This window comes from Megalobrama amblycephala, linkage group LG10 (assembly GCF_018812025.1).
Source record: "Megalobrama amblycephala isolate DHTTF-2021 linkage group LG10, ASM1881202v1, whole genome shotgun sequence".
Lineage (NCBI taxonomy): Eukaryota > Metazoa > Chordata > Actinopteri > Cypriniformes > Xenocyprididae > Megalobrama > Megalobrama amblycephala.
The window spans coordinates 7,020,312-7,048,304 of NC_063053.1; the positions used below are offsets into that span (position 1 = coordinate 7,020,312).

General features: G+C 37.1%; 2 protein-coding genes across 4 annotated transcripts; both read left to right on the forward strand.

The window, feature by feature from the left end:
* The first annotated feature begins 97 nt into the window (after window positions 1-97).
* On the forward strand, window positions 98-19,717 carry alms1 (ALMS1 centrosome and basal body associated protein). Of its 3 annotated transcripts, XM_048204216.1 has the most exons (20): window positions 98-137; window positions 266-364; window positions 1,652-1,811; window positions 2,351-2,468; window positions 2,568-4,452; window positions 5,761-5,920; window positions 6,014-6,988; window positions 7,122-7,240; window positions 9,234-10,182; window positions 10,290-10,409; window positions 11,458-11,583; window positions 13,108-14,000; window positions 15,417-15,537; window positions 15,649-15,870; window positions 15,965-16,224; window positions 17,676-17,835; window positions 17,935-17,992; window positions 18,164-18,220; window positions 18,643-18,742; window positions 18,865-19,717. In XM_048204216.1, the coding sequence occupies exons 2-20, from the start codon at window positions 299-301 to the stop codon at window positions 18,907-18,909; spliced, it is 6,594 nt and encodes a 2,197-aa protein (XP_048060173.1). In that variant the 5' UTR covers window positions 98-137; window positions 266-298; the 3' UTR covers window positions 18,910-19,717. The 3 variants fall into 3 exon arrangements, with proteins under 3 accessions (XP_048060173.1, XP_048060172.1, XP_048060175.1); XM_048204215.1 differs by lacking the exon at window positions 98-137 and having other exon boundaries at window positions 159-364; XM_048204218.1 differs by lacking the exons at window positions 98-137; window positions 18,164-18,220 and having other exon boundaries at window positions 159-364.
* Window positions 19,585-27,979, forward strand: bbof1 (basal body orientation factor 1). Its single transcript, XM_048204219.1, has 12 exons — window positions 19,585-19,717; window positions 19,896-20,148; window positions 22,240-22,305; window positions 22,848-22,991; window positions 23,517-23,597; window positions 23,681-23,751; window positions 23,872-24,016; window positions 25,400-25,740; window positions 25,915-26,049; window positions 26,173-26,274; window positions 26,636-26,698; window positions 27,701-27,979. The coding sequence occupies exons 1-12, from the start codon at window positions 19,677-19,679 to the stop codon at window positions 27,795-27,797; spliced, it is 1,539 nt and encodes a 512-aa protein (XP_048060176.1). The 5' UTR covers window positions 19,585-19,676; the 3' UTR covers window positions 27,798-27,979.
* Window positions 27,980-27,993: the final 14 nt, after the last annotated feature.

Sequence of the window (27,993 nt, forward strand, 5' to 3'; positions counted from 1 at the left end):
TCAGTACTGTGTCAAGATAGTATCTTAGTACTTTCATTTCCCGCGCAACGCTGCGGGCTTTCCTTGTTGCCATAGCAACAGAGTCACATAGCTTCGCTACTGAATGAATCTCGTTTGTTGTCTCTTCAGCTAAACCGGTGTGACTAGGTTCTTGTGTTTAACATCATGCTTGGAGATAACTAAATTTGCCTGATACAGAATAGTAATTTTTGTTACTGGAACGTTTTATACTGTTACACATTCTAACGTGCTTGTATTTCATTAGTTTCAGGGTTAATTCAAACTCCTGTAAGTGCGCATGCGCGCTAACGTCTGCGTCCGTCACAACATGGATTTAGAGGAGGATGCTGCAAACGTAAACAATGTAAGTGTATAGAGATTGCTATCAGACGTAGTACGACTAGAAATATGATTGTTTACGTGTTTTTTACTCTGTAATGTGCTAGCTTTCGATATAATGTCTACATGACTGGTTTTGACTCGCTAATCGAGACAACCTTGTGGCTACTATCACTGCATGGCAACAAGTGAGCCGCTCAAAGTTAGCGCTAATGACTGTCCGGTGACTTGCTGAGACTCAACATATGATTATTAATTTATATAGTCAACACTCAGCCGAAAGCACAAGAACAGACTTGAATGAACGTGGAAAGCTTTGTAGTAATCGGCTAATCACTTGCTAGCTGCTTTAGGCTAAAGGGTGGGTAGCAGACAGCCACAGCATCAGAAAAACAAGAGTTTTTAGTAGTGTAAATCACTCTATTAAACTTAACTGATAAATAATAAATTATACAATCTGCCATATGCCATACTGATGGCTGAAGTAAACACACAGGCACTTGCACGATGCTTAGTTGTGTGTTGCTAATGCAGTGTTATAATTCATGTAGAGCAGAAATGTTGAGAAATCTAATTGTGCAAATAATAACGAAGGGGTAATGGTTATAAGTCTCATAATAATGATAATGTAGAAATAAAATCAGAACATGAATCAGATTTATGACGAAATTCAGCTGTCTTTATTCACATGAAATAGTGAATTAAGCGAATAAAATAAAATGATTCATTGAAAATATATGTATGGAAAATATAATCTTAAAAGAAACAAGCAATACAATGAACGTTAAAGTATGGATATGTGAAAGTGAATATGTGACCCTGGACCACAAAACCAGTAATAAGGATAAATTTTTTTAAATTGAGATTTATACATAATCTGAAAGCTGAATAAATAAGCTTTCCATTAATGTATGGTTTGTTAGGATAGGACAATATCTGATATACAAATATTTGAATAAAAATCAAAATTGCCTTTAAAGTTGTCTAAATGAAGTGCTTAGCAATGCATCCACTCAGAAAAGTAAATTTTTGATATATTTACGGTAGGAAATTTACAAAATATCTTAATGGAACATGATCTTAACTTAATATCCTAATGATTTTTGACATAAAAAAAAATTTGATAATTTTGACCCATACAATGTATTGTTGTTATTGCTACAAATATATCTGTGCTACTTTTGACTGGTTTTGTGGTCCAGGCTCATCTATATGGTTATAGATATGTGAAGAATGAAAAAGATTGAGAAAAAAAAAAAATCTTGGATACACTAATTCCTTTTAATAGATAGGTATGTTTTTACCTTTCCAGACCCCTGCAGAGGCTCCCTGCCAGCAGCAAGGACAAAATGTGCATGGTTCAGAGGCTGGCAGACCAAACACAGATCCTGACAATCCTGGAAGACCATTTAGTAACACTCAGGATTTAAGCGTGGAGCCGCTGATAGACAGATCTGAGACTTTACAACTAGGTACAGAAATCAGGTGTATTTATACAGTGGGCTTCAGAGATCTGAGATTCAAACTAATTTAAATCTGGAAAATGGAAATATTCACAATTTTTGGACTGGGTAGTAATATCCCTAAGCTATTAATAATATAAGCAAATCTCTTTGTACAAATGGTCAGATGTTCTTCCAATGAAGTTCAAGATGCTCTTTGGATCATCTCAAATCATACTGGAGAACATGATCATCAGAATTTCACACAAACTTGTGGAGTTCAAGCAGCTTGAATGATACTGTAATTAAAGCAAAAGATGATTAACCAAATACTGAGACATTCTTGTACATTTTTCAAATAATCTTTTAATTTGGATGCTGACAAATTTGAATTTGAATTAATTTTTTTTATTAAATTGGAAAAATACCACACACAAAACATTTCAGATGTTTGAATCCCACTGTACATTACTTCATACCTCCGTGAAAGTTGCCTCCAAATATGTTTCATTTAAATTTGCATAATAACATTTATAATCATCATTACATCAATTGATTTTCTTCTTCAGAGTTTCAGAATAGCCAGATGTCACCAGCACTTACCCTGCTTCCCTGCCTGGACAAATCTCACCTTCTTTCTGACTCCACGTTTTTTCAGCAGACAGATGCAGAATTTGTCCCTCTCCGGTACTGTTTGTTTAGTCATGTTCATGGTTTTGGCTTTCTTTACCTTTTTGTATTATTTTTTTTTAGATAATATTTTCTCTATTGTATTTATGTACACAGGGGATTTCCTGATCTCTCAGTTGTCTCTGAGAGATGTCCCAGAATTTCACATTTAACTGATGCGTCCCACCTCCAACATACTATTTATGAGCAGGCTACACTTTCCCAGCATCCTTTGGAGGTACTGTCAGAGGGTGAAAAAAGCTGCTGTTCACTGTCCCAGCACAGCTTGTCACCTGGAGACCATTGCAAAGGACTTGAGGATCAAGGGAGTGTTTCATATAGTGCTGCAGACCAAATCAACAGACATATGGAGGGAGAAGAGCAGACAGCTGCTCAGCAGCTTAGTGAGAGAATGTCTGCTCAGGAACCGACATTGGAAGAGGATGTTATTGTGGCTGTTAGCAGCAGTAGTGCCGTTCCCTCTGTCTCAAATTCCCAAAACGCAGACAAAAGCCAGTTAGATCATTCCCTGAATCTTCAAACAGGCCGAGAGCAGCCGCAAGGAGGCTCACTGTCATTATCATCTTCATTTCAGAAGGCTGCAGGTTCAGTTGTTGGCCCGGATGTGTCAAATATTACTTTTCGTGAGTCACAAATGCATGGCCATCTCCGTGATCAGCTTCTGTCTGCAGGACAAAGAGGCTCAATATCTGCACCAGCAAGTAAGAATCATAGTGGGAACAAAAGTGGACTGTGTGTAACACCAGCTGGTGAAGGTCTGATGCATGTACCAGGTCTGCAGAGAGCACTCTGGAGCTCCGGTCATCTAACAGCAACAGATGGTTCATTCTTGAGCTCGCAGCCTGTGTCTCAGTCCACACCGGCGGTACCTCTCATGAGACCCCCACTAGCATTGACCAAACTCTCACTCATACACTCCAAACAAGAGGCTGTTGCCTTTGAGGCTGCATCGGCCCAAAACAGTCTCTCCAAAACTGGCTTAATACCATCATTGGACCTAAGCGGTCAACATTCCTCTCCCATTTACTCTGAAACAACAGCTACAGCCTTTGGTGGAACTTCAGAGACTGCGCAATTGATGTCACATGCCCATCCCGTCTCAAATGAACAAGTCCCTCCTCCTGTTTTAAATTCACCGGCCTTTGATACACTTCACTCTGACACTCAGCCCTCTGGTACAGAGATGAAAGATCAGGTTCCTTGTTTGCCCCTTGGGAGAGTACAGTCTCTTCCCTGTCTGAGCTACTTACAAAAAGTAGATGCCTGGAAAGCCAATCAAAGTTCTAGCAGGTCGTTTTATGATAATTTGGACCTACAGGGGTTTGATGGTGTGTCGCCCAAGAAAAAATCACAGGATGCAGTGTCTGAGGCACTTAAGCACATGCTTTCTCGAGACATGCGTCAGGCATTTTGTGCTAAAGCCAGCTCACAGGTGACTCAGCCACTGTCCTCCTCTCATTCTGGAAGCGGCTCACCCCGTCGGGTGGATGTAGTTGGGGCGGGTCCGTGTAGAGGACAAGCATCTGAGTCACCTGTCAATCGCTCGCACTCTCACTCCTCCCTGAGCTCTGTGGTGACCTCTATTCAGAGAGACACTGGCACACACAGTCAGCAAGTTCCAGCTGCACAATCTGATGTTATCATTCCAGCCACTAGATCATTGGACAGTCGGCCATCCTTACTTTCAGGAGGAAGAGGTGAAGGAGGGAATAGTTCAGCTCCTCACATGGACAAAAGCTCCATCAAGATGTCTCCTCTCCTCAGTCTCGGTCGCTTCAGTGATGTGTCATCAAGCCTCAACATGAGCAGCACCCTCTCCAGCTCTCAAGGCAGTTACCATGGTGAGCAGAGTATGAGGGTGTCAGTGGGTGCTGCCTCTTCTGTTGTGAGTCTTGAGGTAGATAATTATGCACCCTACTGGACCTCCAGACCTGCGTCTCCTCCTCACACTAAGGAGCTCAACATTGAAGACAGAATCCCTGTAAGTTTACAAAGTGCTGTAGAAGAGATAGTAGGATGTACTTAAAGAGTTAGTTCACAAGAGTTAGAAATTATCTTTTGCTACTTCTGTTACATTGTGAAAGTCAGCATGAAATCAAAATTGACCTTATTTATTTTGAATGTGCTTTTCTGTTATTATAAAGCATGATTCATCAGTGCACATTATTCCAAAGAAAAAAATATATAATTGTCTTCATAATCGGTCATCAAAATGCTTTACCTCTTAAACACTTACCTTTTCATTGCCAAGGCTTTCCATCACCTGGGCTGCATGGGCTGTTGGTTAATGTCAACTAATAGCCAAATAGCTATTCAGATATTGTTTTAGGCTGCTGTTGTTGGTAACGGCATTTCTAAAATCTTGCTAGTATTCAATTCAATGCAGTTTAATTTAAGTCAAGATGTCATTTACTGCAAACTCACATTCAGGTCTCTAATCTAGTATGGAATGCTCTGCTTTTCACAATCACATGGATAAAATCAAATGCTATACATTATAAATATGTTATGAGTTTAAATATGACATTTAGTGTTCGGTTATGCTCAAGTAGGAGGAACATTGAAGGCAGAATTTCTCAACCTTTTTTAACTGGATGTCAAAGTCCCCATTGTCAAAGACAATATTCAACAGGACCCTAAGATACTGTATTTATGATACTTCTGAAATACTAACAAAGCTACTCATTTTCAAACTTATAAAACTTGTCAATATGCAGTATATAAAATAATAAAAAATAATGTGTAATTTTTATATATCATAATTAAAATAATTGTAGATAATTAAAATAATTACGTTCCATACTTAGAGAAGTTTCAGCACCTGATTGAATTCACTTTTTTTTAATTCACAAATGGCCATTTCTGCCTAATAAATTATTTTAGAGCTTGGCATAACTAAAAATTATATTCATTATAAAAAATGTACATGACTTCTTAAGAAATATATAAATTTGCATGAGTTTTCCATGTCTTTTTAAAATTAGGCTTCCAGGTTCCAGGTTTTCCTGTTTTTTGAGGGGGTCAATTCAAATAAGAAATATCTTGATTTTTAGCTTTTATTTTAATGCTTGTTTCGTCTTATTTCAAATAATTTTAAGTCATCTTTAGGCCCTCTTAGAAATTTACTGAGGACCGTTGGGGTCCCTAAACCCCTGGTTGAGAACTGCTGATTTAGTGTGATTTTTTTTTTTTTTTTTTTTTTTTTTTTTTTTTCCTTTTCCTTCATTTGTTTATCTACCCTTTTAGATCAGCCTTTTAAAGTTATGATTCTGTTTTTATATTTCTATAGTTGTACCTCCTAAATTTGGGTATCGACCAATCACCTTCAACAATCCTAAATCCCTTTACTCAACGAGGACCAATCAGAGAGCCTGAATTCTCTCCTACTGACTTATGTACCATCAAAGGCTCCATAGGAACACCAACTAAAAGCACACAGCCATCTGAAGGTGAGCCAAAGACATCTGACATCTTGTTCATTGTGAAAGTTTAATAGTACTTTTGTATGTTTAACCTGAATGTTTATTTTTTTTATTCATAAGTTGACAGTCTTCAGAAGGAGACATTCTCCAGTTCCAGCCAGCTCTCAGCTGACTCCAGTGCTTCTGTCACACACCGCCAATCAGCGCATGAGCAAAGCCAGCCAACCAGTGACAGAAGTGTAAAGATGATATTCACTGAGGCGGATACTCAACCATTTCATTCAACATTACATCCTTCATCAAGTCTACAACAATCTGATGCTCCACAAAGTGAAGAAAGCTTTGGCCTCCCAGACCAGCTCAGCCCAGAATCTGTGCCTCCTCCAGGTCCCAGAGAAGTGATAAAGGAGGACGACGACTCTTTTGTGGGCTCTGGCACACTACATGAAATCAGGCGTTTGCTGGGCCGTGCAGAAAGCCTGGTTTCTGGTCGATCCTCTCTGTCTTCCTCCCCAGGCTCACACCGCCTCTCAGAGAGTGACACGTCCCTTGTTTCACTAGGACGAAACACTCGAGGTTATCACAATGACACATCCCTGTCAGCTGGTGGGAACCTTTCTCTACTGCTAACTCGCTCTTCATCAGATTCGGCTTTAAAAGGAAGTTTGTCGTCCTCCCAGGGCCCACAACAGACAGACCGATCAACTTTAGAGCCTGCTGCTCACTCTTTGAACAGAGAGGAAAGTTTGAAGTCACGTAACCTCTGTGTGACCCCAAGGCGGGCTGAGCCTGAGGGCTGCAGTGCTGCTGACCCAGACAAGGCAAAACCACCTACAGCCACATCTGTAATGCAGATAAATGTTCCTTCGATACCAGAGAACCTTCAACAGAACCAAGGCAAGACTGAGGATGCTGCGATTGGCTCCTCCGAGAATAGTTTGTCTCATGTCTCAGCTGAGGTTGAAAGTTTGAGTGACAGTAGCAGTGAAAGTTCATTGGCTGCCAGAGTTGCCAAGCTCCTGCAGAGTGAGTCACCTGTTTCTATGGTTACAAGCCGGCCAAGCACCGCTGACCCAGAAGATAACCGTGCCCGAGGTAAACAAACTGATTTGTCAAATAGAACGTGTCGTATAGTCATATACATGTTTTGTCACTGCCAGTGGTACTTTTCTTAAGTTGTCACTGGATTTTACATTGTGAATAAATTGAATTTTGTCTGTTTCTCTAGAATGGATCCTTATGAAGGTTTCTGGCCGCCGTTGTGAAAGTTTAGAGCTAAACACAGAGGACAGGGAGAGAATTGAAGACATCAAAAGAGAGCTTCTACTGAACACCAAAAACACCAAGGTAACATCCATTCGACACCACAGTACACAGAAAGGTCTGCTGATTTTATTTCTGTGAATGTCAGCAATGATTGACTTGCTGTTATAGCCAGATCTGTCAGATACATAAAATAAATATTCCTAGCAATGCACAATAAATATGCACCATACTGGTTATCAGTCAAATATTTTCAATAATTTTATTCATTATTGGTAGATATTAGATATTTAAAGAGATACTCCACCGTTTTTTCATATTAAACTATGTTATTCCCTTAACTAAGACGAGTTGATACATACCTCTCTCGTCTCAGTGCGTGCACTAAATCTCTCTGTCTTGCGGCAAAACTTTGTTAGCACTTAGCTTAGCCCAGTTCATTCAATAGGGGCCAAGCAGAGAAGCTACCAAACACCTCCACGTTTTCCCTATTTAAATACAGTTACTCGAGTAGTGTAACTCGACCTAGGACGGTGACACAAAACAAAACGTTGCGCTTTTCTAAACGTACTTTGACTTGGCGCAGTAATATCTTCACTCGTGAAAAGTCCTCTCACCGGCCCCCACTCCCTCTCCTCCCTCTCATTTCCGTCAATAGAACCTACGTGACTTTTACCACCTGTGCTATTAGCAAACTGCAAGAGATCATTTGCAATGGCGGACTTTGTAGATGATTATGACTTGTTTGTAGCAGACCCAGAGCCATATCTGTTTGAACCCGAGTACACGGAGGAGGAATTAGCTCTTATGGACCGTGAGAGGGAAAAAAGATACGAACCAGAACAGACCGGAGCCGGCGAAAGAACACGGGCAAACAGCAATTGGTGGTGCAAGTGTGACTGTTGCGAACAGCAACGGTGTTTTTGGATTCTTGTTCAAAGCAGCTAACCAAGCTCTCTGCTGTATGTGGTGAGTTGGAATTCTGTGAAACATGGCGGCACTATATACCTTCTCCTTGTTATCACAACCCTTTACGATGCACGTTATAACCATGATTGTCCACAAACTATCTTCCTACAACCTGATACTTCGTCAGCTCTGCTCAAACTATTACTACTGGTGCAGGTCACGTTGGTTCTATTGACGGAAAGGAGAGGGAGCGGGGGCCGGTGAGAGGACTTTTCACGAGTGAAGATATTACTGCGCCAAGTCAAAGTGCTCCAGAGCACTTGCTATGGTATTCCGCCATACAATATAGTTATCCATTTTACACGCTTAGAAAAGCGCAACATTTTGTTTTGTGTCACCGTCCTAGGTCGAGTTACACTATACTCGAGTAACTGTATTTAAATAGGGAAAATGTGGAGGTGTTTGGTAGCTTCTCTGCTTGGCCCCTATTGAATGAACTGGGCTAAGCTAAGTGCTAACAAAGTTTCGCCGCAAGACAGAGCGATTTAGTGCACGCACTGAGACGAGAGAGGTATGTATCAACTCGTCTTAGTTAAGGGAATAACATAGTTTAATATGAAAAAACGGTGGAGTATCCCTTTAATTGTGCATGCTCAGTTTCTCTATTTTTTGCACCATCTACCAATCACTTAAAGTTTACCTTTAAAAACACTAATAATTTAATAACACTGTTAAATGTAATCTTTTGCAAATCTCAAAATATCAATTTTTCATACTGGACATTATAATGTTGTGATGCCTAAATTCACTTGAAGCATTTAAAACGATTGTAGGTTTTTACATTTATTTGGACAAAATAAGATTTTTTTTAATATTGGCCACTTATCATCATAATTTCATATTATGGCCAATTAATTACAGATAATTATCATCATCAGCCAGAAATTTAAAATTTGAGTCTGAAATAATATGAGTTTCGTTTCTGGTGCGGCAGACTGCATTGTGGACAGTCCTGATAGAGAGGTAAAGCTGTTGTTTGCTCTCACGCTTGCAGTGTTTCTACTGACTCTCTCCCACTCATCACTATCTACTTCCCACAGTCCTCCCCAACCCTAGCTCTCATCAGTAATAACACATCTTTTTTTCGTTCTCTTGCTTTGTTTCTCAGTGGAGCTCAGATTCTGAGGGCAGTTCTCAGTCGAGTGTTGGTCCTGGATCCCAGCTGGTGAAGGACCTTGGTGGACTGCGTAACATGGAGAATCATATCTCAGATCAGCTGCAGAAAGCTACTCCAAAACCTTTGGACACCGATCCAATTTACACACCTTTACAACAGGATCTAGGGGCCAAAGTTCACCAGATCGCCCTCAGAGAACGGCTCAGCCCTCAGCCTTTTACTTCTATTACTATAGCAACCAATCGACGCACTCCATCTCCACAGTCACTGCCAAATTACCCTATCACAGGTACTGCAGAATTGAATAATGTTGGTCCCAAGCATGAGACGTCAGAGCGAGAGATCCACCACAGATTGGGAACACAACTGAGACATCAGCCACTCATTATACCAAATGTATCTGACAGCGAAAAAGAGACAGAGAGAGAAGGACAACATAGAGAATATAAGGAAAGAGAAGAAATGACTGATGACAACAAAGAGAATGCAGTTACGAATGATTCCAAGAGTGTCCAAAGAATGCCTCAAATGGATTATCCTGTCACAGCCAGTAACCAGATATTATCCAGTGCAGCGTCGGTCTCAACCTTTGGCTATAAGTCACACCTCTCTCAAATGCACGTCACCTTATCACCCAAACCCAAACATCCATCCAGTCCTGTGAAATACCACTCAAGCAGACCATCCAGTCAAAACACCAGTAAAGATGTCCCACTTCAAAGACATTCACGTATTGTGTCAAGTATGACCGATGAACATCTGCAGTCCATCCACCGAATCTCAAGATCAAATCACGCCAGATCTTATGAACCCAGAGAGCCGGTTCGAGGCCAGAATGCAGGAACAGTCAGTGTACACTTACAGGCCAGATACCCACAAACCTTTGTTCACTCTCAGAGGCTGGCTGGGACATCCAGAACTCTCTCTGTCCAAGCAGCAAGTAAGACAGCATTGATATTAGCTTTTCAGTGCCATTTAAATAATGCTAAATCATGTTGGTAAATTAATCAGTTGATTTGTATTTTCCCCTATGTACACTTCCTGTAGCTATTCCTGCACTATTGCCATACAAACCTCATGGCAGCTCCGAGCTGTTCTATATCCAGCAGACAGATCCAGAGCTTTCTCCTGGTCGCTCTGATACAACTGTAGAAAGCTCTCACCCAGGTATATCACAGAGAAGAACTGTGCTCAGTTATTACATTACAGTTCCATACATAACATTACCGGTTTATATGGAATGTGACCACAGTTGCTGTTGTGGACAAATTAAATGGCTACTTACCTAATAAATAGACATAAATATTGATTTGAGTCTGAAATGAAACTAGCACAGTTTTATAGGAAATTGTTTACTCAGGCTAATGGCCAATTATACCACAATGCTGCATTTAATAAAATGAAAGTTCTCCTGGGAGCTGTGTAATAATGGTATTTAATGTCGGCATGAAATGAAAATTCACTAAATGCATGTTGATATTATTGTGAACAATTATTTTGAATTAGCTTTAATTTTATTTTATTTTAATTCAGATTTGTTTGTCAACGGAAATGATTTTTAATAGTTTTAGTTTTAGTTAACAATAACAACAATAGGATTTCTCCTGTCATTTAGTCTGCATAAACCCTGGCCCTTTCTTACAATCCACTGCAAGTTTGCATTCATTTCTGCCTCCATCTAATCAACAACCAATGGATATCCCTGGCCTACAATTTTTTAAAAGAATTTTTCACTTTGTTGTACACCATAATATGGAAGAAAAGATCTGTCACTACCTCTGTTTAAAGCATGTTCTACTTCAGATTTATCTATCAATGATGTAAGGGAGACTGTAGATTATATATATTTCAAATAGCTTTTAAATTAAGATATAACATTATTTCATGAACTACTACAGTTTATTAAAAATATCCATGCAACAGAGGATATTACCAATTTTACAAATATTTTTCCATATATAACCTGCGATTGTGTATATGCATGGTTACTTGCACCTCTACTGGCCCCTCCTCCCGAGTCTTGCAGATGGTTCATGCTCTCACCCAGTCCTGCATTATTCATGTTCTTTGTCCATGAGAAAGGCAATCCAGGAACACAAGCCTCATTTGATCCACTTGCCAAACCCTTCTGGGGCCCTCTGCTTCAGTGCTTTTTGAGTATCTGTTTGCCCTCTGTCTGATCCAGCTCTCTCCTTCTCTCTCGCTCCCTTTGCAGGTTCTGATGATGCTCTCCCTCCACACTTTAATATAGATGTTTTAGGCTCTAGAGAGCTAGAAGACAACATAATTACACCAAAACACAAGGAAGGCATCTACAGTAAGAGGGCCAATATGAAGAGAGGTAAGATGCACATCAGTGTTTCTATTAGCTGTACAATATTTGCTGAATTGTTTTAAGCTCAAAGAATTTAAATTGTCATAATTTATTCTCCCACATATTTTTGTAATATAATATATTTTAAAGAATTTCCTATAAAATGAAAGCATATAGTGACTGTTAAGCTCAGAAAAGCACAAGAAACAAACCATGAAGTGGTCTATCCTACTCTAACACAATATTTCAAGGCTTCTGAAGCAATAAAAGTGGAATTTATTTGTATGAACTACATTTTTTGTCTTATGTTGAACTTGACAACCTCCAGATTTTAGAATAGTGTCAAACGTGAGACGCTGCAAAATACGGCTTTCACTAACTATTTTTTGGGTAATCGAGTAATCGGTTGATTATTTTGACGATTAATCGAGTAATCAGGGTTTTTTTTTTACTGGTAATAAAAATAGATCCAAGCAAACAATAGCTTTTAAAATGACACATATAATACTTATATAATAACAATGAGGCAATCATTTTTGGTTCAAATAAAAGGCAGTAATTATATGGTTTTATAGGAAAACACTGTTAAAATACTTAATGTAATATACACAATATAAACAATCAACTTATGTATGTTAAGTATTATAACAAATGCCTGCAGAGGGCACCAACGGCCTGCTGATGGTTGTTGTCCCACTTTAAAGGAGATCAAATCCTTGTTTAATACTGGCCAAACAACATTTAATTCAAATGTTTACCTTATCTTTAATATTTGGGAACTTCTTTACGATAGAAATGCTACATCTACTGTAATTTCTTGAACAAGAATATGTGGACATCAATACATGCAAACTCAGAGAGAGGGTTTAAACTTTTTTTGTAATTGCGATGAACAACCATTTGCATATTTAGATATATTCTCCTGCTTTGGCGTAGGTTTATAAATGATTTACCTAACGAATCTGATGAAATGGCACAGATTGTGTTCCCAGATGAACGTTATAAGCAACCCAAACTCACGGCATATGCAGAGATGGAGTTTGAGACTCGCTCCATGTATGTAAATGATAACAGTTCATGTAGAGCAGCTTTTACTGGGAAAGGAGCCGCTCTGAGACATATGTAACCTACACGCATGCAAATAATTAAAGCGCATATATATATTAAACCCACAAGGCATATATTTATTTAATTGAATTTTTTAAAATCGAGTACTCAAATTTAATCGAGGAATCATGACAGCCCTGCAAAAGACATGGTTTCAATGGTCAAAAACATCTGTTTTACCTCATGTTTACATAGAAGAACAATAGAAAAGTATTGCAGTGGAATTGAAAAATGTAATCTGTGTGAATGAATCTTTATTTATGTTTCATGGAAGACAAAAGTCATATGGATTTAAAATGAAATGGCGAATAAATGATGACAGAATTTTTTATATTTGGGGTGAACTATTCCTTTATTTTTTTACTATTTTTTTTTCTTTTGCTATTTCTTGCTATTACATATAAGACATCAATATATAAGCATCTTTGTCTCTCCCACTGTCAGTTTCAAGTGTGTCTGGAAATGGTCTTCCAGAGTCAGTAGTCACTTTTGCTGACCAAAATGACAGGACTGCTCCTGAAGTTTCTTATGTCCCCGAGAAGAACATAGAGACTGTTAGTATAAATGAGCAGTATAAAGATGAGGAAGAAAATTTTGTCCCTCTTCACATGGAGGCAGACTACAGCACAGATGATGTGCATCTTCACAGCAACTCCATGCAGGAGCCTAAATTGCCACTAGAACCTCTCCATTTACCTTCTCAGTCAATCAGAAAGTCCTACAGGGGGAGCAAGAAAAGAACGGACAGAACACCTCATGATGTTAACATGGAGATCAGCAGTTCTCTGGACCAGCTGTGGCGTCGCTTCAGTGAAAAATGGAGCATGGATGAAACACGACTCACCAATGAAGGAGAGATGTCTCTGCTTGATAGATTGGAGCGTCTTTCTCGTCTCATTCACAGTACCACTCCAACAGACCAAACTATACTACAACCAGAAGGCAGGAATGGAGACTATGACAGGAGGAGTGATCGAGAGGATGGGACCACAGAGGGAGGAGAGCAGAGAGAAAGAGTCCAGTTAGAAGCGGATCCACAACAAGCATGGTCTGAGCATGAAGAGAGTCAAGAGAGAGTGCATCGCTGTCCTGCCGAGAGAGATGAGTCTGCAAGTGTGTCCATGGAAACGAGCAGTAGCCTGTCCACTGTTGACACAGAGCGGCTGTTGCGTGCTTTTGGACCTCACCGGGTCTCCAGTAAAGGACTGAAAAGCAGTGACAGCTTGCTCAGACTTTACAACTCCATCAATATGCAGAAGACGGGCCGAAGGAAACCCAGTGCTAAACATGTTGCCGTCTCTGTTGGTACCAATGACGTGAGCACGGATGACTCCACAGTAAGCCTATGCTTGATTAAATTTTTTATACAGACTGTTAATTAGCTTTTTTTTCTTCAAAGATAGTCAGCAAATTGAAAAGAAAGATGTTGTTAGATTATTTATATTGTTAAAAGCATCTAAGTATAAATCTCTGTATTTTTAACCTTATTAAATGGGTCATTGACGAATAAGGTTTTTAAAAGTGTAAAAAAACATAATGGAGATATAATTAATTTTGCAGTTTTATTAAGTGTTATCAATGAGATTATGTGGTTTTTATAATCAATTAACACTGCTTTTGTCATTTATTACAAGATGGACAAAATTTGTCACCAAAATTTCGGTTTTACCGAAGGACATTTTTGGTTATACTGAATGACAATATTTTCAAACAATGCTAACAGGCTGATATCAAGCTAGTTAGCTTGCTAGCTAGCTAGCAAAAGGACAATCAAACATTTTATATTTAGTTCAAGTTTTTAAAATATTACATTTCCATGTTTTATAGCTGTTGTACCAAATGACGTTTCGGGACATGCGTATAAGCAAGTGAAAACATGAATTTTTCAAATAGTTAAAATAGAGTTAATTAATTTGCTTCAAGACCATGTGGTCCTTTGCAGGTGTCTGAATGATGTCACATGATATTGACCGCATGACTTGATCCAAAATGGTCCCTTTATATTGGGTACTCATGACATCAATGAAATTAATTTTTCTGGACATTCTTTCTCATAACAAAGCAATGACTTCTACACATAATTTTATTACCATTTTGCAATATGTTAATATATGATATTATAAAATTATGCCAGAATAAAAAATATATACACGTATTACATTTTAAGATATTTTAATCACAAATTAAATGGCTGTATTGGGCTTTGGACGGTTAAACCGAATGACCTTTTGACACTTCAAAATCTTTAAAATACCTTTATATGTATCAAAATATAATTAAAAGCTTTTGGATTTGATAAAAGAGATCTAGTTGTACTACCTTACATACTTTAGATGTCATATCTTTGTTTTTTATTATTATTCAGGCCTTTGGACAAAAAAATCCCATCATGTCATTGACCCAAATATAAATTAATGTTTCTCTATATGCTCTTGGCTTTTAAAAATCACTTAATTTTTTTTTGTTTAAATAAAAAATCATTTCCACAAACACATTGTAGCTCAGTGTAATTTAAGAAGTAAAAAAAGAGTAAAAATCAATTAATAATTTTCAGTTTTATTCACTGATATCATGATACATAGAAGTAAACAGCAGTATGTACTTGCATACTCTACTGTTCAAATTTTTGGGGTCTGTAAGGAAGTTTTAATGTGTTTGAATTTCATTATTTATATATATATATATATATATATATATATATATATATATATATATATATATATATATATATATATCTTTTGTTGTTCTTCCAGGTCTCTGCTGACTCTTTGTCATCTTCAAGCACTTTTTCCCATCATTCTCAAAGAGGTGTCTCCCACAGCCTCAATTCCAAAAGGTCAAAGGTCAGACAGCTCAGCAAAGGTGTTCAGGCAGGTCAGTCACACCACACTGGTCCACTTTTTTAAAAAAACAACCTGTTAAATTTAGACAGGGACTAATTTCAACAAAAAATATAATGAAGGATATTGCACCCTGTTTTTGCAGGTGATTTGGAAATTGTAATAAACGCCACGCGCAGACACACTCGGGACGTGGGAACCATCTTTCCCTCCCCAGGTGCTTTCAAAAATGTCCATTCACCAAACACGTTTGGAAGAGGCATTCAGAGTGGCGTTCCCATCCCCACTGCTTCCACCGCTAAACCCACCCAAAGCCTGACCGCTCTGAAGAGAGACAACAAGAGTGTCCGGACCCATTACCCAAATGGTGCATATTACATGTTCACAGATAAGGACGTTTTTCTGCATTGATCTGTTTTCTTATTTTGTCTTACTGTATTATATATCACATTCTCTTTAAGGTGTGTCATGGTTTGTCTCAGCTGATGAGCTGAAGTGTGACGGTCGCAAGGAAAACCAGCCACAGAGTGAATCGGCACCTAACCTAAGCCAAGCCTGGTTTGAGCCTTACAGTAAAATCCGACCCTGGAGAGAACTGACCAGAGAACCTCTAAGAGAGAGACAGAACCAACAAGAGCATGACAGGCCAACAGAGTCTAGAACAGATACCGAGACAGATTTCAGCGACAAACCCTCGGCTCTTGTTCGCCTTTCACTACAGGTGTGACAAGCAACTAATTTATTTACCTGCCAAGTTTTAAGACCTGTTCACACCAAGAATGATAACTGTACTGTGAAGTTTTATTAATCGAGAATAGCAGAATGAGAATAGCAGAGTCCACACCACAGCTATAACAATAACAGCATAGAGGAATGGTATTCTTGGTATCACTTTCAGGACCTTTTTTTCCAGCTGATAAACGTTTAAAAATCATTCACAGCCAATCAATCAGAATTGACCCTACTTTAATGTGCTTGAGCATTTAAAGTGGTAAAACGTCAAATTTTATATAGATGGTTTCAACGTCAACAACATAAACAAACGTTATTGGCCCAAACTTAACTTCTGGTTGACTTCCACAAAGAATCAATAACCACAGAGTCCCTCTAGAGTAGGTTATTTCTGATAACAAGCTAAATAAATTAGTAAATTACATTAGCTAGTAAGTTAAAACTATGTCTAGCCAGTATTATTTTGGGTTACCAGAAGAAGAAAAGAACCGTTACTTGCGATAAAGTTACACTACCAGAAAACGTTGTGACAAGAATGTTTTTCTACAGACCTGAATACCTAGTCGAGAAGGAATGTGTATATACAAGGGAGGCATTCAAGGCATATTGCAGCTTGGATGCCTATAACAAACACAGACCGGAAGTTAACTTCGGGCCAGGTGCATAACCCTGGAAACTGTCTATAATAAAATGGAATATTATTGTGCATTGGTGTGGACGCTAATATAGTTATCTCTATCTACCTTATTTTGCAACAGCTATTTTCTGTGAATGTGTAAGACTTCCGATTGATTAGCTGCTGTATGTAAATAACTAGAACAGTAGCAAGTGCAGTAAACACAAAAACTATTTGTGCTACAAACCAGTGTGTTTATAATTACTATAATAAATTACAATAATATGATAAATACCAGTTTGCAACATCAAGCAGCATAACAAACTGCTTTTGTACAGCTAAAATAAAAGAAGCAACTCGCACTGGAAGCCTTGCACATTTAAAGGGTTAGTTCACCCAAAAATGAAAATTCTGTCATTAATTACTCACCCTCATGTCATTCCAAACGTGTAAGACTTTCATTCATCTTCTGAGCACAAATGAAGATCTTTTTGATGAAATCAGAGCGCTTTCTGAACTAAAGTCTTAAACGTTTGGAGCGACATGAGGGTGAGTAATTAATGACAGAATTTTCATTTTTGGGTGAACTAACCCTTTAAGTAACAAATGGTCACGCCCGCTCCTACGTTAAATATAAGGTGGATAGTTATCTTTATAGTTATCGTCCTTTGTGTCAGCTGGCCTTTACTCTGATTTGGAGCTTGGACCTTATTTGGAGCTAGTGTTCATTTTGGACCCTGGCTGTGTGGTTTTAGAGAGTACATGGATGTTGATTGTTGAATTTAGTATAACATCAAACATTTGCATTGATGGTTTTCTTACAGGAAGCTCTAGCGCTCCATCGGCCGGAGTTTGTGTCTCGTTCACGGGAGCGAATGAAGCGTCTGGGGCTGCTGGTTGAGGAGAGGAGGTTACAGGCAGTCTTCAGCAGAGAGAGAGAAGAGCTCTTCAACTGCCCCGGACCATCACGTTCACTCAGACCAGGTGACCTTATACCCTAAGATTACTTGGGTATTACTTGGGTAAAATTACTGACTACTTAGTATATATTTGATGTAAACTAAAACATGCCTCTTTCACCAGCTCCAGTACCCCGTAAACGAGTCGTTCCAAGAAGAGAGATGGTCCAACGATCCAAAGAGTAAGTGTACTTTATCACCCAGACTATTTTCAAACCATCTAGATAGTTTATGCGGTGGTAACAGACAGAGTACATAATACCTGAACGTGCAAATATGGGTCATTTAAACAGCATTCCATGACTTTTAATGTTTCATGTGCAAGTTGTCTTGTGCCTTCTACATGCTTTCAGTTGGGTAGAGAGGAAATCACACAGTCAGAGAGTAGACAGGACAGACAGACTCATGAGGTAATCATATATGTCATAATGTGTGTGTGATTGTGAGTGTGTACCTACTTAAATCTGAAAAAAATCTCCCAAAATGTACTTTTTGGGATGTTCCCATTTAAAAAAACAAAATAAAGTTTTTAAAATTGTAAAAATGCAGAAAGTTTTCACTTTGGATTAGGGTGTTGGTTAGGTTACAGTATTTATAATTGGCTGTATATAAAAACAATTGAAGTTTGTGCTACGCCCCCATTTAGATATCTGAGTGTGTGTTTGTGTATCTATCTTTTTTTGTGGAATATTTGATGTGATTCAAGTTAGGCCCAGTCAGAGGCATATGCACCCCACCTGCAGTCTAGTTCAACATTTTATGTGGATTTTATTGACGTCGACTTTCAGGTAATTATGCATTTTAATTGTCAAATAAATGTGTATTCCCTCAGGAAATACGCTCAACTTCCTGAGGTCCAGAAGAGAAAGGAGGAGGAAAGGAGACGGGCGGAGTACCGCTCCTACCGCCTCAACGCTCGACTCTTTAACAAGGTATGCCAGCTGTTCTGGGCTAGCAGTTGTACACAATAGGCTAGTTTTTAAATTGATGTTGTTTCAAGAATTTCAGGAATACACATGACACAATTCTAATGCACTGCATCTTTCTTCTGCAGAAAGTCACCAATCGTGTGTTGGGAAAGAGAGCTCCCTGGCAGTGAGGTCAACTAAAATATACTCAATTCCAAAAAGCCTTACTGTTCTGTGAATGTGACAGGGTTTTTATATGGGTCGATATTTTTTAATGGTTGTGTGTACTCTTATTTTAGGTGTGAGATTTTATTTAAAATAGTTGTGAATGTGTATTATTTATGGAGTTATGCAGTTATGGATTGTTTTATTATGACTATATTACAGTTGCAAAATTAATTTTTTATTATGTATGTCTTTGCAATGTTTAGTAATATTTTTTATGAAGCAAATAAACAGCTATTTGTAAGAGCTTTTGTGTGTGCTTTTTATGTGGCTAATCAACAACAAAAAAAAGCTTATTTTCAGTTTATGATTAGAGTTATGCATATAACATTCAAAGAGAGAATGAGGCCACAATATAATGGTCATGTTCACTACAAAAAGATAAAGATAATAGCTTTTTACTCTAAAAAGTAGTTCATTACAATATGAAGTACATGTACAGTATATTATTATACTGTAGTCATCTGTACTATGTTATATGGAGGGCTGCATTATTGATTGAAAATATTCTTTCCATATTTCAGTTGTTCACACGTTTAATATAACATTTAAAAGTTTTTATTTTTGCAAATATTTTATTTTGAAACCTTAACAATAAAGATTATAAGTTTTTATGGAAAAGAAAATGTTTGAACCGCGTGGAAAGTGTAACGTGTGACAGTCTCTATGGCAACAGGTGTAAACAATCTAATCCAGCTCGAACAGATCGCATTGAACACTAAAGCACAGAGAGATGCCGAATAAAAAAGGAAAGAAGGGAAAGAAAGGAAAAGGGTGAGTAATAATAAAAACATTGCCCTGCCTGTTGATTCCGATATTTTCTTGCGTTTGTTTGAAAAACTGCGATTGAAACCGGTCTTAAGAATTTGAACAGTAAGGTTATATCTCACAGCATAGTTTTACTTTGTGATGTTGAGGATGATTCGCCTTTCTCTTCAATTTTTTTATATAGAAAAGGAAAAAAAGATGGCAAGCAAGAGTCAAAACGGGATAAGGAGTCTGAAATAGAGAAGGCTAAAGCAAACATGGCTCTGTGGGAGGCCAGGTGTGATATGACGGAGAGTTCTCGCGTGGAGTATTCTGAAGCCGCGCGACGCCTGAGCAAAGCCAACCAGCAGCTCACTGACCTACAGCACCACACCGAGAAGAACACCATCGAGATCATCGCTGTTCTGAGGAAGAAAGACCTGCAGAATGAGGAGAGGGTATTTTTAATGCATTTGATTTTTAAAGCTAGTGACCAATGTGAACTACATTTGTTTTTAAATCTTAATCTCATGTATTGTTAAAAGAATAGTTCACACACAAACTAAAATTGTCATCATTTACTCACCCTCATGTCATTCCAAACACATAACCAACGTTCATCTTCAAAACACAAATGAAGATATTTTTTAATGAAACCTTTGAGATTTCTTTCACTCAATTGAAAGTCCAAGCTTTCATGCTACAAAAGGTTTATAAAGAGATTGTAAAAGTAATCCATAAAATTGAGCGCTTTAATCCAAATCTTATACACAAGATACACAATCACTTTATATGATGAACAGATTTAATTCCATACAAACACTGATCAACACACATACATAGAGCACATCAAATATGGAAATTGAATGGTGTCATGTGTGAGAACCAATGAGTTTTGTTCTCATGCACTAAGTATGGTTGATCAATGTTTATATGTGAATAAAATCCTAATTTAAATCTGTTCATTACATAAAGTGATCGTGTCTCTTCAGAAGACTTGGATCAGAAGACTATGATATCTTTATGAACTTATTGGATCTTCAAAGTTTAGGTTGCATGGACTATCAATAGAGGCACAGAAATCTTTTAGGTTTCAGTAAAGTCTTGATGAAACAGAAGTTGCGATAGTCTTTTCTTCCCTATTGTGATGTAGTCTATGGAATCCCAAGTCTGACAAAATTAAAAATAAATAAATACATAAATAAATATACAAAGAAATGTAAAAAAGCAAAAATAAATAAATAAATATACATCGAAAAGAAAAAAAAAATCAAAAATTATTTATACGTTTATTTATTTATGTATATATTTATTTCCACATTTATTTATTTATTTATTTCCATATTTGTTCATTTCCACATTTATTCATTTCTACATTTCTTTATTTTTACATTTATGTATTTTTACGATCCTTTCCGTGTGTCCGAATCTCAATCAAAGGCAAGCCCATTCATTCAAATGATTAATAATGGGAAATAACAAGCGCTTCCATTTCAGAGTCCCTGTTATCAGATCTGCTGAAGATGTTGCAGTTCATGTTTGCCAGCGCAGGGCATTTTACAAATCCAGACCAGATGATGTTCTACGGCCATGTCCGTAATAAAGAGTAGATTATCCATGTCACACAGTACAGTTAGGTTAATATTACTTAACCCATGATATAAGATTTGAGCCATACTACCCATCCAAATTATTCATCCCAGTATCAACATCAGTAGGTTACACTTCTTGTATTTCGGGCACACCACAAGGTGACACTGTGGCCTCAACGCTTCGCTCTCGCCTACTCTGAGCTCGATTGCTATGTCTGAGGTAAACCACGCCCTCCTCATTACCCTACGGACAAAGAAATGTAGAAATAAAGAAATGCAAAAATGAATAAATGTGGAAATGAATAAATGTGGAAATATATAAATAAATGTGGAAATAAATAAAAATCGAAATGAATAAACATTTAAATAAATAAAAGAAAAAATGTGGGAAAAAATAAATAAGGAAATAAATATATATAAGTATAAATAATTATTTATTTTTGTTTGTTTTTTTGCTTTTCTATGTATATTTATATATTTATTTATTTTTGCTTTTTTACATTTCTTTTGTATATTTATTTATGTATTTACTTTTAATTTTGGCAGACTTGGAATTCCATAGTAGTCAATATCCAAGTGAAACGCATTTTTGACTAGATTTTTTCCATCTGGAATTGATTGGTTGGCTTTGTTTTGTTATTGCTGTGATGTCATGTGAGTGACAGGTTGCCCCGCCCTCATGCCAGTTATCAGAGAAGAGATGGTGCTGCAAAGAGGGAGGGGAAGATATCTTGATTAAATATTACAAGGGCACATGAATAATAAAAAAATAAAGATGTGCATGGATATATCATTTCTAAAAAATACTTCAGTATTCAATTTCATGATGACTTTAAAAATATCTTCATTTGTGCTTTGAAGATTAACACAAATTTTACGGGTTTGGAACGACATGAGGGAGAGTAAATTGCAGATTTTCATTTTTGGGTGAACTAACCCCATAACATGTGTTCTCAGATCACTGCACTGGAACAACAAATACAGCTTGAGAAAACAAGAGCCTCTCAGGAAAAAGAGAATTTGGTAAGATTTAGTAAGCCTTTCCTCATATGGGGAAACAGAAATAAATTAAGTTATTGTGCTCATCTTTATGGTTTTAGTTTTATTTTTCCCTTTAATCTGTTGTAAATACAAAGATTGTATTAATTAATTAATCAATAAATTATTTTTTTGAAATCATAAGAAATGAAATCCACTCATCCAGTTTAAGTAAAAAAAAAAAGAAATAGTCATCCAGTTAAATAAATAAATAGAGTTATTCATTTTAAAAATGTCATCAGCGTTATTTTAGTATTATTTATATACTGTTGCAATATTTAATAATCTGAATTAGCTTTTATTTTTATGCTTTCATTTTAACTTTAGTTTCATTTTTAGTCATTTTGTGCCTTTAAAAAAAACTATATCTCTGTTATTGCTGTTATACATGTCTTATTTTCATTTTTTTTATTTAATATTTATATTTAATTTTATTTCAGCTTTATTTCAATGACCAAATTGAATTTCAATTCAGTTTTATTATTAATTTTTGTAGTTAACAATAACAATACTGATTGACATTACAGGTCACTGAATACATGCTGCAGATCAATGAGCTGGAGGAGAAATTTAAAAAGAGATGTAGCGAGTTCAGCATGATTCAGGAGGAGCTAAAGATCATCAATGACTTCCGTAGGAAGAAGCCCCAAATGGAGCAAGAACTCAAAAATGTATAATGCAATCTATTGATTTTATGTACACATTATACAGAAGTATTACATCTGTTTTAACCTTTGTGCTGTGTTGAAAATCCGTTACCTAATTTAATGTTCCCAGTCAAAAATGATCAGGTTTTTAAATTGCTTTTAAATCTCTCATTCTGCTATATTATCAGCAAATATTTTTATTAGCACAATTAGCACAGGTTTTGTATTTCATTTTGGAACTAATTGATCGTAGACCTCATTGATCTGAGCTTATTCACCCCAGCGTCTGAGTGAAAAAATGTTTATTCAAGCGTATTCACCTAAAAAAAAAAAAAAAAGTTGCATAATCTAAGATCAATGAGGCCTACAATCAATCACTTCCATAAAGGAATACAAAATCTCTACTAATTAGACAAAACAAGTTGATAAACAGATTACATCCAGTATTTGCCAATAACATACCATAACAAGAGATTTATTATCAATAAACGCCACATTTTTAACAAAATTGAAGAATGTAAGGGATAATGCCACCATTGTTTTGTACAGATGAAAGAAACAATGGAAAACGCTGATCTAGAACACAAGAAAACACTTGCAAGAATGGAGCAAAAGTTCTTCAATAATAAGGTATATATACTGAAAAATAAATAACATTTCAACAAAATCTTTCTCATTCACTCTCTCAGCCTCTCCTTCTACTCTCTCTTTAGGTTCACTTAGAGAAGGAAGCTGAGCAAAAGATTGCTGTGCTGGCAGAAAAAGCTCACAATGAAGCCATCATGTAAGCATCTTCTCCATCTATCTCAACATCACTAAACATTTCTACCTGATGCCCCTGTGTCTGTGAGATACATTTTACATGAGATAAATGAGATGACATCCTCCATCTTGGCCTCATCAGACAGCTGGATGACGCATCGCGCTCGATGTTCAAGGAGAATGTGCGTTTAAATAAGGCATTGGGTTACCACATCAAAGAGGTGGAGGATCTGCGGAAGAGAAATGCAGAGCTGGCAGAAGAGAACGACATACTAAATCTGCATAAGGTGGCAACACAACACCATACCATCTTTACTGTAGTTCACCTACTCTACCGTTCAAAAGTTTGGGGTCAATAACATTTTGGAAAGAAATGAATACTTTCCATATTTTATTCAGCAAGGATGCATAAAATTGGTCAAAAGTATAAAAATTGTTTTCTTTCAAATAAATGCTGTTCTTTTAAACCTTCTATCAAAGACTATAGACCTTATGTAGCCCCGCCCCTTTTCAGCGTTGCGCTCGTTGTCTTTTGACTTCCGGTTTCTATTTCCACAGCGATCTTACATTTATGAATGAACTGCTCATTTTAAAATCCTCCGGGTCTACTGACATTTGTTAAGACATCTGCTTTAAATATAACAATGCTCATGATAACTTTCATTAACTCTACAACAAGTAAATCCACTTAACCAACTAATTATTCTTTGACAAAGATGCCATAGAAATGTACAGAGCTACCGCAAAGCGGAAGTTCAAAGACAATTTTATAAAGATGGCGGCGCGCTTGTTTCTCTGGTAAATAAGGTCTATAGAATAACACAAGACGTGTCACTCGTATTGTTTTGAATGGGAGAAAGTGTAACGCGCAATATGGCGGAATAAGTCCCGCCTTCTAAATAAGAGCCAATCGCCGACTGGTAAAGTCACCAGCGTCACTTCAGCGGCCGTTAGAATCACCGGTTTCTATAGAAACAGTCAGACGCGCGCCTCCGAAGAGACGCGCATTTAGGTATGCGCATGCGCATTAGCTTGATCCAGCCTGGAAAAATACAGTTTTTTTTGTCATGATTCGAGCGTTTAGAAACTAAATTTATGAGCCGGTTGTTGTTAGATTTCATTGTTGATTTCAAATATGAAATTTAGTCGTAAGGTTGGCGAACAGTTTTGGAGAATTTGATGTTTCCCCATTCAAAGAGATTGCATGATGCCCAGGATGCCCGAGAGGCGTTTCAAAGATGGCCGCCGAGTGAAATGACTTGTCTTAAAGGGACTTTGTTTCTATTCATCAAAGAATCCTGAGAGGTGGTAGTTAAAAATTCTCCTTAGTTAAAAATGTAATCAAAGACAACTGGAAAAGCCATTAGGGATTAGGAAGAAACACAGAAACTAAAAATTAAAAATAATAATCCATTATTTCATTTATTTTATTAAAGTATATTGTATTGATTATAATTGATGTATATTATATTCATTAATTTTTTAATCAGTTAAAATTATTAAATGTATTATTACATCACTTGTGCACCCACACAAACACTCACATGTGTACCAATAAAATAAAATTAAAATTTTTCATACTAGACCCTTTGAAAAACCAGTCTACTATAAAGCTGGCCTATGAAGCAGCAGACATTGATAATAAACCCACAATTTCATTCACCCTGCAGGAGATGAGTCAGGACACCTCGAATGACACCATATCTAAGCTTACAGCCCAGCGGACCACAATTTCTGAGCTGAGAGCAAAGGTGTTGACACTGGAGCAGACGCTGGCCAGCATGGTGGCTGAGTTTGAGAGGAAGAAGGCTGACATCAAGCAGCGTGCTGCGGTCAGAACTCAGGCCAGCGGTGTAGAGCTGGACAAACTGCAGAAGCTCCTGAGCGTACGGGACAGGGAGTTGAGCCGATTGAAGAGAGTAGCCCGCAGCGTCGTGGAGCAGTGCTCAGACATGGAGATCCTCTTCCATGAGGCTCTAAATCACGTGAAGCAGGAGATGTTAATGCACAGGTGCACTTCATTATTCATTATTGGTATCGATAAAATACCAGAAAATATTGAAATATAATTTTTTGGCAATATCACCTCCACCCCATATAATTCATTCTAGAAATAAAAGTTGACAAGCAAGAGTATTTCACTGCAGAAACTTTAAGCCATATGTAGATACATTATGTTATTCAGACAGGAAGAAGAGGTGAATCATAGCAGGCGGATGGATGAGTTCTTATCAGGGAAAAGGGATCATGTTCACACCATCAACAAAACTCCCCACAGTACCAACAGCATTTCTGTAGGTATGGAAGAGGCTGAAAAGGGGTAAGAGTTTTAAATTTTTTTTTTTTTTTTTTTTTTTGATGAAATGATAACTCAAAATGTTATTACCTGGAAGATGCTTTTCCATAAGCAAATCTGTCTAATAACGCTGTTATTTTGCATCAGCAATCTGAAGAAAGCCAAAATTCACGTATCAGAGATGACCTGGGAGCAAAAAGAGAGAGTTCTCAGACTGCTCTTTGCCAAAATGAATGGCCCGAAATCAAAGTAAGAACTTGCTAGCAGATACTGAACTGTATTTTGGATGATAAACAATTTAGCACAAATGTTTGAATATATGTGATCTTTTAACATTATTAGGCACATGAAACCACTTTAAGATAAATGGTAAATGGTAAATCTTCTAAGTTAATTTGGTACAATTAACCTTAAAACAAAATAAAAACAGTTGGTGAGACAAAGAAAGTGATAATGGCCATAGTAAAAATAAATAAATAAAATAAAATATAAAATCCCAAGCTTATTTGTACTTCTCAGTTTAAGAAAAGAAGTTTAAAGAATTGAAACTGACTCAAAGGAGTAATAAATGTGTATTTTCATGGCACTTTTGCTTTCTACATTTCTGAAGGAAAGCAATTCATGCTCCGGCGCTGGCAGATTCTGAATGGAACCAGTGTAGCAGCAATCCAGGGTGAGACATGCCAACAGATGTATGGTTTTCTGGTGATAAACAAGATATCAACTTATCAATGAAATCATGTTTCTATTGTAATTTTAAAATGCCCCTATTATGCTATTTTAAAGGCTCTTCATTTTGTTTTGGGGGTCTCCTACAATAGGTTTATACGTATCCAAGGTCAAAAACACTTTAATTTTCTCACAATATACATTGCAGCATCATCTCTTTTCTCACTGTCTTTGAACCAGTTTGATAAAGGATTCAGTGTACCGCTTACAGCATGCCGGAAACAACGTCTTCTCGACATATGTTCCAGGCCTCAGCTACAACTACAGTGTTTGAGGGTGGGGCAAAGTAGACATTGTTCGTGGGCAGCCAATGAAGACCAGGCTGGCATTATGCAAATTTGATACAAACATATTGAATTACTGACAATTAGTTTCAGGCAGTTCAGAATCAGTTCTTTCTTTTGGGACACAATAACTCCATTGGATCTTTGAAACCTTACAGACTTTTTACATTCCCAAACAGCTATAACACAATACATGAAAGCTAATATCCAAAATAGCATAATATGGGCACTTTAATATCATTCTAATTTTAATATAATTCATCAATCAATACAAAAGTGCAAAAATATGTCAGTTCAACCTTTCCATTTGACAGTAGCACATAAAGAGAAATAAACTATGACGGGAAAGATTTCTGAACGCAAAAACTGTTCTTTTCGATCTGCACCAATACACATATGGTGCGTCACAATTCACTATTCTATGCCATTTTGTAGTATAAATACCCGCATGATTCACTTAATCATCTGAAAAACTAAATGTGGAATGTTCAAACACTTCATGCACTCAAACTGTCGCAGGAGGGGCTGCTATCAGACTCCGATTTTGAATGACTAACCTTTTAAAATTCCTACACTACACAGTTAAGTGCATAGTGTATAGTGCATCATTTGAGACACAACTATAGACTCATAATGCAGTGATCTGTCTGTCTTTTCTGCAGGAATGAAGAGGAGGAATCCAATGCGACCTTTTTAACCCAAGCAGCAGTTTCCAGTATGAGCTCCAGTGATAATTGCAGTGCTCTGCCTGACCTGTAGATCACCTGACCTCATCACAGATAAGAGAGCTAAATAATGTCAAAGTATATGTTGGAGATTGCATATCAACTATGAAATACCAAGAAGTTTTCATGAATGTCTATACCACAACTTAAAAACTTTTTTTTTTTTATAATACATGTAGAGATGCCCACATACCAATACTGATAATACTGGAATTAAAAATTACACAAAT

Coding starts and splice junctions, on each gene's coding strand:
- alms1 (XM_048204216.1), top strand. CDS start 299: ATGCGCGCTAACGTCTGCGTCCGTCACAACATGGATTTAGAGGAGGAT. Junction 15,871..15,964: donor CCGGACCCATTACCCAAATG/GTGCATATTACA, acceptor ATTCTCTTTAAG/GTGTGTCATGGTTTGTCTCA. Junction 17,836..17,934: donor ATCACGTTCACTCAGACCAG/GTGACCTTATAC, acceptor CTCTTTCACCAG/CTCCAGTACCCCGTAAACGA.
- bbof1 (XM_048204219.1), top strand. CDS start 19,677: ATGCCGAATAAAAAAGGAAAGAAGGGAAAGAAAGGAAAAGG. Junction 23,752..23,871: donor GCTCACAATGAAGCCATCAT/GTAAGCATCTTC, acceptor TGGCCTCATCAG/ACAGCTGGATGACGCATCGC. Junction 26,275..26,635: donor ATGAATGGCCCGAAATCAAA/GTAAGAACTTGC, acceptor ACATTTCTGAAG/GAAAGCAATTCATGCTCCGG.